General features: G+C 42.0%; 1 protein-coding gene across 1 annotated transcript; it reads right to left on the reverse strand.

The window, feature by feature from the left end:
- Positions 1 to 12,122: 12,122 nt before the first annotated feature.
- On the reverse strand, positions 12,123 to 13,055 carry LOC138297187 (olfactory receptor 5AR1-like). The gene has a single exon (XM_069236679.1). It carries the CDS (start codon positions 13,053 to 13,055, stop codon positions 12,123 to 12,125), a length of 933 nt encoding a protein of 310 aa, XP_069092780.1.
- Positions 13,056 to 13,607: the final 552 nt, after the last annotated feature.

Raw genomic sequence — 13,607 nt, forward strand, 5'->3', positions numbered from 1 at the left:
TGGAAAATGTAGCACCATAAAGACTCTGGCAGATGTTTCCAATTCAAGCGGGTGGTGCTTCAGAACATAATAGAAAGATGAGCAGTATCTGTTGCATTCCAGTTCAGAAAGTGAGATAGGACAAAATCAGCATGCAATAAGATTTCAAAATAGGAAATGACACACACGAGGTGGCTGCCCATGGGCATACCGTGTGTCTGAATGAATGAACGTCAAGGAAATACTGTTGGATCACAGATGATGGGTCAAGTGCAGCAGGCATGCATCCCTTATATGGATATGTTTGACTCTATTAAGGTGGGAGCTGAGCAGATGGACAGGATTTTTAATCGCTAAAGCGTTGCTGGCATTTGAATACAGGATTGTAATTAAGCCTACATGTTATGGTGTAGGGCTGCATAAATGCATCCTATGGCAGGAAGAAGCCACCCACCAGGATTACCATTCAGAAACATAGTGTACATAGCATCTGACAACTATTCAGAAACAGTGCAGAAAAGAGAAGAAAATCACAGTTTTCATTGCTAGGAGGGTGAGAGGAAGTCACAATTGGCAACAATTTCTAAACTTGAATGTGTACTTTCCAGAGTTTGTTGCATCTCGGCAGCGTGTCTGGTAGGTATCAGGGCTTCCAGACAATAATAATTGTGTCAAAAGTTCTTCATTCCTCTGTGTGGGCCTGTTTCAGCATCCACAGAGTAGAGAGCTGGCCCATCCCTGGGTGTGGCACTTGAATATCATAGTCAGATTATTGTCTGCCTTACAATTTTGCCCTAAATACATTTACTAAAATATCCCCCCACTGGAGTTAATGATAGAAAATATTTACACCTAAGGGGGCAATAGTTTTGTTAATGACATGTAGGGAACAATATATATGTTTGATGGCATTTCTGTACACAGTTCTTGAACAGACAACCCCATGTATAGCTTGCCTCTCAATCATGCTTTTTTTCTTTTCACTTTCCACTGTTATTTGGATTGTGTTGCCAGAATGTGAGTAAAGAACATATTTGTGTTATATCACTCAGTCATACAACCACTCACATAGTCACTCACTCCCCCTTACAGCCCACTGAGCCATGCAATCCCTCACGTACCCTTTAAGTCACACATATACAATCACTTAAACATTCATTTAAACTAACATATATATAGACAGATACTAACAAGTGCATACAAGGACATCTGAACAAAAAACATATAATTAACCTTTCTTTTAACCAGATAAGGCGGTTCTGAAAAGAATCTTTTTTTGATTTCTTTTCAGGAACTTTTTTTTTTTTTTTCTAGCACTTTTTTTTATTTTTTGGGGTGTTTGTTCACATTGTAAAAAAACTGAAAAAGGAACAAAAAATCTACAAAAAACATCTTAAGCGTCTCTGTCTATCTGCAATATCCGTGTGTGTTTGTGATGGAATACCCTGTCTGCCAAACTCTAAATCGGGCTAAGTGTCACGATTCCCAATGAAATGTAAACAAGATTGTTCTTTTCATTTTTAGGTACAGCCTGCAGGGTCCCAAGAAATCAACTTATGTCTGGGTCTATTATATACAGACCTATATATCATTTGATCTTGTGATCGCTCATAGCAGTTATCCAATCTTGATTCTCCGATCTCCACAGCTCCCACAAGACCAGTGCACATTTGTGCGGTTCCATACGATTGGATGATGGACAAATGCATTTTAATCTGCACTGCACTGTCATTATCCCTCATGATAGCGAAGAGCTTGTATTTGTTGTATCTATCTGAATACCATTCCCATCAGGTGTTCTTACTGCAGAAATTTACTATCTATCTTCTCATTAACAATCCTAACGTGTAGTTCCTGAGGCCATGGTGAGAGGTTACCTTTGTCTAAAAAATGACAATTGCAACACTCCATGAGTAAATGTTTAAATACATCTGGCAAACAAATTATATACACTGAATTGGCATTCTGCCAACTTCTTAGGGACTCATTATGAGAGAAGCAGTTTTTCATGCAGGGATACCACGGTTGCATGTGGGACTGAAACTTTGACGCTAGCAAAATGCTTAAGTGTGAAATTACTAATATATAAACAAGAAGCTGAACTGACCCCTTGTCATAAACAGCCATGTGCATGTTCACTAAATGTGCACACTTAAACTAACTGACACACACACTCTCGGAGTTTCATAACATGATATAAAATGCTATTTTGCAGAGTCTGGTGGTGAGTACAGCAGTAAGGCATGACGTCCTTTTTGCAGCATTTATAATGTTTTTCTGAAATTGTATCCACAGAGAGGAGGATGCACATTTATCTGGATGTTAGAACTGGCATCCTTGGTATGGTTTCCCCTGTCCCTGTGCCTCTGCTTCCTGTAGTTGTGGATTAAATTAAATTTTTTTGGGTAATCTGGGTACTTTACCACTGCTGACCAGTGCTGAAGTGCAGGTACTTCATGTGTGAATTGTGATTCTGATTGGTTTTCCTGGATTTGCATATTTGATTTACTAGAAATTCCCTAGTAAAGTTCAATAGAGCTGTCCAGGGCCTATAAAATAAATGCTAGTAGTGGGCCTGTGTAGGAAAGTAGCCTCTAGCATGGTTATCCCCACTTTTGGCCGCCTGTATGTCAGTGTGCTTGACTGTGTTCACTGGGATCCTGCTAACCAGGACCCTAGTGATTATGCTCACTCACCTCTAAATGTGGTTGTTGCATACTGGTAGCTCATTATTCCACCCACAATTGGCATACTAGTGCCCTCTTTTAAGTCCCTAGTATATGGTACTGAGGTACCCCGGGCATTGGGGATCCAAGGGATCCCTATGGGCTGCAGCATATCTTTTGCCACCCATAGGGAGCCCATGCAAAGGCTTCTGCAGGACTGCCATTGCAGTCTGCGTGAAACGGTGCATGCACCCTTTCACTGCCATTTACACTGCACCAGGTCAATTATAAGTCACCCCTATAACTGGCCCTCAAGCCCTGAGGACAGAGTGCAGAGTACCTGTGTGTGAGGAGACCCCTGTGCTAGCAGAGGTGCCCCCACGACCTCCAGGACCATTTTCCTGGACTTCGTGAGTGCGGGGATGCCCTTTTACACATGTACTGGACATAGGTCACTACCTATGTCCAACTACATAACAGTAACTCCAAACAAAGGCATGTTTGGTATAAAACATGTAGGAATCATACCCCCATGCTTTTGCAAGCATTGGTTGTATGATTCCATGCACTCTGGGGGCTCCTTGGAGGACCCCCAATACTGCCATTACAGCCTTCAGAGGTTTTCCAGGAAGCCCCAGCTGCTGCCACCTCTCAGACAGCTTTCTGCCTTCCTGTTGCTCAAGCAGCTGAGCTCAGGAAGGCAGAACAAAGCATTTTCCTTAGGAGAGGGATATTACACCCTCTCCCTTTGGAAATAGGTGTTACAGGCTTGGGAGGGGTAGCCTCCCCAAGCCACTGGAAATGCTTTGAAGGGCACATTTGGTGCCCTCCTTGCATAATCCAGGCTATACCAGTTTAGGGACCACCAGTCCCTGCTCTGGCATGAAACTGGACAAAGGAAAGGGGAGTGACCAGTCCCCTGTCCATCACCATTCCAGAGGTGGTGCTCAGAGCTCCTCCAAAGGGTCCCTGGATTTTGCCATCTTGGATTCGAGATTGCATCTGAATGGCCAGTGCCAGCAGGTGACGTCAGAGCCCTCCCTTGATAGGTGCTTACTTGGTTATAGTGACCAATCCCAATTTTAGGGCTATTTGGGGTCTCTCTTTTAGGTGGTTATTCAGATTCAGATTGCAATACTCCAGCAGGAATCCTCTGCATCCTCTACTTCACCTTCTCAGAAATTGCATCTGGACCCTCCAGGAACTCCACAAACTGCAGCAAAGAAGCAAAGACGACTTCTGCAACATTGTATCTTCAGCTCCTGCCAGCAACTGCAACTGTTAACTGGTCGTGCATCCTCAGAGGACAGCCTGTTTTTAGCCTGCACCAGAAGAGCAAAGGAATTTCCCTTGGAGTGAAGGAGTCACTCCTCTGTTCAGCAGGCACGTCACTTCATCGACGACCGGCTGTGTGGATCCCCTCTCCTGATGGGCTATGTGGATCCTGCATCACAGGTGATGGACTGAAGTGGTCCCAATGGTCCTGACGTCCTACTGTCCAACATTGGTGGAGGTAAGGTTTGTTGGCATCCATCCACGAAGTTCTTTGTGCATCATGCAGCTCCGGCCCCAGCACTCTATCCAGCAAGGCAGAAGTTCTGGAGTGGTTCTCGGGCGGCTTGGGAGCCTTTGTCGTAGTGCTGCATGGGCCTCCTTTTGCACCTCTTTTGTCCCCGTACTGTGGGACTGCTGTGTGTGCTGCCTCTGAGTTGATGAGGGCACCCTCTGACTCCCCCTCCTGGGTAGAGTCCACCCGGTTCTTCCAGGTCCCGGGCAGTGCCATTTTCTGCCAACCGCAAGCTTTGCATGTGCCAAGGCTTGTTGGCGGACTCCAGCGATGCAAACCAGACTGCAATCCTCCATCCGGTGTGGGATATCATCTGAACCAACTAGGAACCCAAATCCATCTTCTTGGGTGCAGTACTGACTGTTCTTCTTCACCAGTGGTTCTTCCTTTGCACCTTCATCCGGGTTATCAGGGGCTCCTGTTCTCCCTGGATTCTTCAGTGCTTCTTGAACTTGGTCCCCTTCTTTCACAGGTCTTCAGGTCCAGGAATCCCCTGTTGGTGTCTTGCAGTCTCTTGATCTTGCATAATCTTCTTTCTCGTGTTTCTGTGTGTTCTAGCTCTCCTGGGCTCTGGGGTGGGTTCTAGTACTTACCTTTGGTGTTTTCTAGTACTTTCATCTCCCCTCTACACACTAAACTTGCCTAGGTGGGAAACCGACATTCGCATTCTACTTTCTTAGTATATGGTTTGTGTTCCCCCTTGGCCCATTTCTAACTATTGTGATTTTCACTAATTGCACTGTTTTCTAACTGTTTTTATGCACATGTCTGCATACTAGTGTATATAAGTGTATATAACTTGTATATTACTTACCTCCTAAGGGAGTATAGTCTCTATGGTATTTTTGGAATTTGTGTCACCAAAATAAAGTACCTTTATTTTTGTAACACTGAGTATTTTCTTTCATGTGTGTGAGTCCTGTGTGACTACAGTGGTATTGCATGAGCTTTGCATGTCTCCTAGATAAGCTTTGGCTTTGGCTGCTCAGCTACAGCTACCTTTAGATAGCCTGGCTTTTAGACACTGCCTACAATTCACTAATAAGGGATAACTGGACCTGGTATAAGGTGTAAGTACTTTAGGTACCCACTACAAACCAGGCCAACCTCCTACAGCCTGCAACACTGATTGTGCAACCCACATGACTAGCCCTGTAAACACTAATGTCTGTATGTGCAGTTTTGCACTGTTAAATCGACTCAGCAAGTGTAGGCACTTGCCAGGCCCAAATCATCCCTTTTATTGCATGTAGGTCACCCCTATGGTAGTAGGCCCAAGGTAACCCCATGGGCAGGGTGCAGTGTAGTTGAATGGTAGGACATGTACTAGTGTGTTTTACATGTCCTGAGAGTAAAATATTGCCAAATTCGGTTTTCACTATTTGAAGGTCTATCTCTCCACAGGTTAACATGGGGGTTACCTTTAAATTCCTTTTAAGCACAATTTTCCATTGGGAGCTGATAGAGATATAGAGCTTGGGGTCTCTGAACTCAAATTGAAAAATAAATATTTTGGTAAAATTTATTTTTTAGATTGTCTGTTTGAAATTCCTCTTTTAGAAAGTGGGCATTTTTTTGCTTAAGCATTCTGTGCCTCTGCTTGGCTGTTGAATCCACGTCTGGGTCAGACTGATAGGATGTTTATGAATGGACTCTAAACAGTAACACAAAGGGAGCTGAGGTGAGTTTCCCTGGGCTAGAATAGGAGGGAGGAGCTGTCACCTTCACATGGAAGGGCTGTGTCTGTCCCCTAACAATACAGTTTCCAATCCCTTAGAGTGTGGCTGGGGCAGGGCAAGGAAGAGGCAGGGTCTTGTGCACTATAAAAATTTCCTTTTAAGTTTGCCTGGTTCCAAGGCAGAAATGAATATAAGTACTGGACCCAAAACCCCAGATTTCTAAAACACTTCTGGATCAAGAGGAACCTATGCTAAGGAGAAGAACTGAAGAGCTGTGAGGAGGAGTACTGCCCATTTGCTGTGTGTGATTTGCTGGTTGGCCTGCAGTTGCTGCTTCTGCCTTAGAGAAGACACAGACTGGACTTTGCTATCTATCCTGCTTGTGAAGTTTCTCCAAGGGTTTGGACTAAGCTTGCCTCCTGCTGAGAAGTCTCAGGGAACATCAAAGACTTCATCTGCCAGCACCTTGGTACTCTTGCTGAGATCCCTGACTTGACAAGTGGTGCCCCTCCAGTCCACAGGGCCTTGGACAGAGAAGCTAGTAAATCCTGAGTGCAAATCCACGCACCTGAGCAGAGTGGCAGATAAATCGATGCACCACCCACCTTGCAGCTGAAGAAATCAACGCATCATGAGCTCAGCGTAACTTCATTGTTACTGTGCATCCGGATTTTCCACGCATCGTCCCTGGGTGCCAAAACTGTAACATCACCACAGGAACCTGAGGCTGCCTGCTTGAAAATCAACCATCCCTTCCTTTCTGGAAAGAATCAGCACATCGCTTACTGGACAGGGAAAGAATCAACAAATTGCCTAACTTGCAAGTAAGGAATCGATTGATCTCTTGCTTTTCTGATACACCCTCGCCCATGTGGCTTTATTTTTGACACATACCAGGTACTTTGTGCTAAAAAACACATCTATAGATTTCTGTGGATGAAAACTCTTTTTAATTTAAAAACAGATTTTTGTTGTTTTGGTGTTGTTTGATTTCAATAAATATTGGCTTGTTTTCTAAATTGGTGTGGAGTCCTTTTGTTGTGTTTTCACTGTGTTGCTATATGTGCAAATACTTTACACATTGCCTCTGAGATAAGCCAGATTACTGGTGCCAAGCTACCAAGAGGGTGAGCAGGGTTTATCCAACCTGTATATTTCCCTTACCCTGACTAAAGTGAGGGTCCCTACTTGGACAGAGTGTAAACCGACTGCCAAATAGAGACCCCATTTCTAACACTGGAGTTACAGAAATGTACCAGGACGAATTTGTTACATGTTCAATGAATACACTGAAGTTGTGTCTCTCAGCTGATTTGATTAAACTCCACTTTCAAAGAACAGATACCTGTTATCAAGTTTTTATTTAAGAACTTGGATGCTTGCGCTACCCAGCCACCAAAATACATCTACTGCGAAAGAATGAGCCCAGGTCTGGGACTAACCTTCAGACTTAGTTTTATCGCGTCCTTTCTGTAGCTATTTGTGGGCTCATTTCCAGTTTACCATCTGCTAGGAGGAGGTGGTAAACTGTAGCAGAGAAAGATACAGGGCGAGGCGCACGATGGTGTTGTCTGAGGCCTGGGGCAGCAGCCATGAGCTGGAGGGAGTATTTGCATCTTGCTCCATTGTACAAAAGAAGGGTGTGTGTGGGATGGGGCTATGCAGGTACCCAGAACCTTAGCAGCTCTGCATCTAGGTCCTAGTCCAGGCCCAGAAATATCAGGCCCAGGATTTGCTCATCTCAGGATTGCATATATACAGAGCTTTCTCCTCCCCTCTCCCTCCTGGCACACACACCTTTGTGTCATAGTGCAAGGTTGTATGTGTGAGTCTAGCATATGTGTTGTACTGGAAGTGTGTCTCCTACATCTAGACACACTTTCAATCTTTTCCTACGTTGTATTTGTCCTGAACAATGCAACATGCATGCAAAGTTGGAAAAGAAAGGAAAATAAAAACATTTCTCCTTTTAACACCTCCTTTCAAATGTCGTTAACCTATAGTGCAAAACCCCACCTTCTTTTGTTAGTAGATAGGGTTGTGTGTCAAAATGCATGGGTGGTTGCATGGGAACACCCCTGTACCACCCATGTAATGCCCCCTTGACACTAAGTAATGCAAAGCACTGCTTAGCTTTGCTTTGAATGATTTTTAGGGTACGTTTCAGTCCAAAACAAGTTTTGCACTGGAATGTAAATTAGGAAAAAAACATGTTGTGCTGGTTACCAACAATGTTGTGACGCTAACCCAGCACAAAATGCCTGTAAATCTACCCGCCAGTATTACTGTCTCTGGAAATATCTGTTGACTCAGAATGGTTTGGAGTGGGACATCTTTGCATTGTTACTATTCAGGGACACCTGCAATGAAGGCCATAGTGGTAATATGTTTGTCCTGTAGGATGTCAGCATTGTGAAAATGTTGTGAGTAAGACAACATTTAGGTTGAGAGCATACATCAGGCAACTATAACACTGTTCAATAATAAAAAGGGCACTAACATAACACACAATTTATTGTATTTCTTTTCTAGATCACATCAGTCTTTGTTTCTTGGACCTGCCTGGCAAAGGTGCGTAGATTGCACTGATAAACCTCACAGCACTTTTTCTTCAAAGGCTGTGATATTCAAACAGCATGTGTAGTAGAGGTTAACTGTCTCAAACAAGCACAGCTCAAACTTATTCCCTTAAGAGTCACTGCAGACACCTAAATCTGGTCTTAGTTGCGCAGATACCTAAACTGAAGACTGCAAGTAGTCATTTAACAGGCACAATTACATTTTTTAACACTTTTACTTTCATGTCAAATTATCAATTTCAGGCAATTTAAAATGGGAAGGTATAGTTTAACATTGTGTGTGATGAAATATACTGGCAAGGTCGGCTTGTGGACTTTTAGGTGGGGGTGTCTATCTTTGAAGGTGAACATCCACAAATGTATTATTATTATATATATATATTCTATATTTAGCAGTCATATTCCCACTCTGAAGGTCATCAAAGGCTTAAGGCCTAATTTAGACATCAGCAGACAAGTTACTCCATCACACTGGTGACGGATATCCCATCTGCCTTATTACAAGTCTATTGAATATAATTCACTTTTCAGGGGAAAAGATGGGGCCAAAGTACAAAGGCCTGCTCATAAATCAGGATGTGCAGTTTTCACTCTAAGGTGAGTATTCAAGAGCCCCTAGCGCCATTCCAAAGCCACATTAGCATCATTAGGCACAAGGGGGTCTCAAATGCCCAACTCGTGAATATTCATGAGGTACGTCGCAATTTGCGACTCCCTTGCAATGGCCGCCCGCACAGGGATGGTGGCCTGCTGGAGGCAGCAGACCACCATGCCTGTGACTGCTTTTAAATAAAGCAGTTTTTTAAAAAAATGCAGCCCGTTTTCCTTAAAGGAAAACGAGAAGCATTTCAAAAACAAAAAATGTTTTTACTGCCATTCACAAAGGGTAAGGGGTCCCATGGGGACCCATTCCTGTTTGCGAATGGGTTAGCACCAGTGTGACACTGGTGCTAACTGTGATTGTTTTGCAACCGCATTTGCGGTCACAAAACAATCATACATGGGACAGCGACTCGCAATTAGGAAGGGAACACCCTTCCTAATTGCGACTCGCAATCCCTTTTTGCGATTCGGTAAATTGTTTACAGAATCTCAAAAATGGGTTTGTACATGCCAAAAAGCATTTTGCACGTTGCAAACAGCCCAATTTGCTGTTTGCGATGAGCAAAATGCTACATACATGCAGCCCTTGGTGTGAATTGAAAGGATCTCCCACAGGAAAAACATTTACCCCGCGATGAAAGAAAAAAAGATTAAGCCACATGTTTTAAAATATTTTTCTTCAGGTTTGCTTCACTTTTGCGAAGCAAGATCTGGTGCAAAATTCATTTTGGTATTTACAAAGCCAAGCAAGTACTGATATGCCTTGCTTTGTGAAAGAAAATGAATAGTACACTCTGGTGCTAGGCAGCACACAATGGGCCAGTGCATGGAGAGAGCAGCACAGCCTTATTTCCCGGAAAATATGGTGCAGATCTGCCCTTTCATGCAACGCAATGAAGCAAAGTAACTTAACATGTGTTGTATGAATTGTTTGCAAATCCACCTCTTAATGCTTATGGATGAATCTGCAAATATTACATTTAGGCATGTAAGTACATCCAGGAGCCTCTGAAGTTCACAGTGTTAAGGATGTTTTGCTGGAATTGTTCCTGGATGTTAGAAATTAACTCCAAAAGTAGGCGTTAGCCTACAGGGGGAAACGTTCAAAGTTTTAATGACTCAAGCATTTATATTAATTGTGGAGTTTTTATGCCAAACACCAGATTCTGAAAGTGTTAAATACTATTGGAGACCTGACATTTTGAAAAAATTATGAGAGCCTCTTCCTCTATACTTTATTAAGTGGAGAGTTCCACCCCAACTTCAGCCTCCCTAAGTTGAAACACAGGTAACTGTATTTAACCCGAAAATAAATATTTGAAATAGTTTTATATTAAACATCATTGTAAGTTAATTTCATACATTTATTTTAAATACAGAGCAAAATAAAAAAAAATGCTACAGATCTGTTAACCTAATTTTAAAATGTCATGAATTAATAGAAATATATTGAAATAAATTAAAATTGTTTGTCTGAAGTTTAAATTAAAAAATGAACACCCAGCTAATAAAAAAGTATGCTTTATTACACATTAATTATTAAAAAGTGGTGTCCATAATTAATGACAATACATTTCGTTTTCGTACATTTTAATAACATCATTGTTATGCTCATTTTTAAATTCAAAATAGAGTATTTTTTATATTTTAAACTATTTTAACATTAATTCCCTAGCTACATAACTTTCTGTAAAACAGTTTTGCAGTATCATGTGTGGTTCTAGACTACAAAAACATAGATTTTGTGATTTGTGTGAATAGGCAAAACATAGTAAAGTACTCAAAAGTGTAAATCACTCAAAAGTGTAAGTTACCTTTGTGAATCAGGCCCTAGGTGTTTTATAGAGGGATGTGGTCATCTCTATGTGACTGCCATTTATAGATACACATACATTTAGAGGAGTAAATACAATGTGTTAGTGTGACCTAGTTTATAGGCACTCCATTTATTATCCTTGGATGCTTAAAACCCTGAGTTTATCCTTCAAGAAGTTGAAGTTGTGACTTGCAGGTTACACAGAGATGTCAATAGTAGATGCTTTACTATTTGAGCTATCTTGCCTCATAATTTGTATTTTTCTGATTGAATTGCATAGTGCAAACACCTAAGAGTGAAAGTGGTTTATTGCCCAACAACCCATGTTTAAGAAAACCACATTTCTTAATCATCGTTCATATTGTTCATATCTGAGTTAAAAAACACATCTGCTGTGTAAATGGTGAACACATCCTTCTCCAACTTATAGACCTTGGAAATCCTAAAAAATGTTTGATATCTATTCTAAACTCCTGCCCATGTTTATGAAAGTTTTACATTGCCCGTACGCCACTCAAGGGGGTAAAAGGGAGACACAAATCCTAAATCAGTTATCAAGCCACATAAGGCCACCTTGCGTAGCCCTGAATGCTTGATAAATCCAAAGTAATGCAAGGCAGTGTAAATCGAAAGGTGTTCCATGTTTAGGGCGTGGGTGGTCCTATACATCCACCCATGGGTTTTAGCACCTTCCCAGATTTACTATTAGTGGTAGATCTGGGAATGTGTCAAAATGCTATGCCTCCCCAGAAGAGGCGTAAGAAGGAGACATATGTTTATATCTCCTTGTCTTTCCTCTATCTATGTGTGCTGCATTCTGCAGTACATATAGAAAGAAGGTAAAGCCTCAAAGGATACATTTTTTGTGCAGGACGGTGCCCCTTCCTGCGCAAAAATAATCCTGTCTACAATGCAAACATCATTTTCACCACGGTTTGAGGGTGCCTGCATGGAGCTAGGCAGCACATTGTGCACCAGCACAGGGAAATCCAAGAATGTGCCATATAATGTAAAATACAGCCTTTTTCTGCCCTTCCCTATCACACAGCACAACGCAGTAACGTGGCTTGCTGTGCTGCATGATTTTTTGATAAATGCGCCCATTAGTCTTTTATGTAACATCCCTCTCAAACCTAATCTTGTGAAATTGTCTCTGTTAAAGTGTAAATGCTCTGGCACCTTTACTTACGGTTGAGAATGTGCTGTATGAAAATCATATAAAAGACACACATATTAAAGAACGCGTCTCCGAATAACTTGAAGCAGGGCCATTTTCACATCATTGTTTCTCAGACTGTAGATCATGGGGTTCAACATTGGGGGGGTCACAGTGTAAAACACAGAGACTATTTTATCTACATTAGCTGACTTCTTTGATGTTGGTTTCATATACATGTAGATGGCGGTACTGTAGAACATGGTGACAACAATCAGATGGGAGGCACAAGTGGAGAAGGCTTTGTATCTGCCACCGGAGGAGCGGATCCTCAGAATGGCAATGATGATGCAGACGTAGGAGATAAGAATGAGGAGGCTTGGGATAAGCAGATCATATGTCCCAACTGATAACATGACCATCTCTGTAACAAAGGTATCTACACATGACAGCTTTAAGATAGCTGTGCCTTCACAAAAGAAATGGTCAATAACATTCGGACCACAAAAAGACAATGTTAGTGGGAAAACAGTGTCAAGGAGCCCCCCCACACTACCACTGAGCCAGCAGAACACAGACAAGGTGATACAAACAGACTTGCTCATAATAACGTTATAACGCAATGGTAAAGAGATGGCTACATAACGATCATAAGCCATGGCTGCTAGAAGCACACCTTCAGTGATCCCCAGGAGAAAGAAGAAGTACATTTGGGCAGCACACCTGGAAAAGCTCATTGTTTTCTTCACAAGAAAAAACTGTGCCAGCATGTTAGGGACAATCACCGAAGAATAGCAGACATCTAAGAAAGAGAGGTTGACCAGAAAAAAATACATTGGAGTATGGAGCTTAGGCTCAGTGATACAGGCTGTGATCAGTATCATGTTTCCAATGAGAGTTACAATATACATTACTAAGAATAAGACAAAGAAGGTAGTCTGCAAATTGGGATCTGCAGTTAGTCCCAGCAGCACAAACTCAGTGACTGAGCTTCTATTCCACTTCTCCATCAAACCTTCTGCCAATTACCTGTAGAAAAACAAGGAACAAACTATAGTGAATAACTGTTGCTAACATTTGGAATAGTCACTAGGAAGGAAAAATATATTTATCTGAACCTCACAAAAGACGTAATCCCACGATGTATTATTTAAGCCTAACACATAATGTCCAAGTAAAACCTACACCTGCCCTATGGCAATCAATCACCACCCATTGATGCCTATCTCACAAGAGTCACCAAAGAACTTCTTCTTCAAACTAAGTGATATCCCATTACGGTCTTTTTTTGTGGTACAGAAGCAGTCAAAAATCAGTGGAAATATTCCAAGGGATTAGCATCACATCCCCCTGTTTTTTTTTCTCAGAACCTCAGATTGTATTGCATTTGTTTTGTACCTCACAGTTGGCAAATTGAACAGTTAAGGTTTAGCAATGTTTTCTATGTGCATGACACTCAGAAACAAGCAGAAGCCAATTTCATAATACTTCATTCGCTATGGCATTACTCTCCTCCTTCCAATGGAAAAGAGGTTCCAGAAATAGTGCTACAGATGTATCAA

Source organism: Pleurodeles waltl, chromosome 5, assembly GCF_031143425.1.
Source record: "Pleurodeles waltl isolate 20211129_DDA chromosome 5, aPleWal1.hap1.20221129, whole genome shotgun sequence".
Taxonomy (NCBI): Eukaryota; Metazoa; Chordata; class Amphibia; order Caudata; family Salamandridae; genus Pleurodeles; species Pleurodeles waltl.

Excerpts from the sequence above, each read along its gene's own strand:
- LOC138297187 (XM_069236679.1), bottom strand. The coding sequence starts at position 13,055 with ATGGAGAAGTGGAATAGAAGCTCAGTCACTGAGTTTGTGCTGCTGGGA.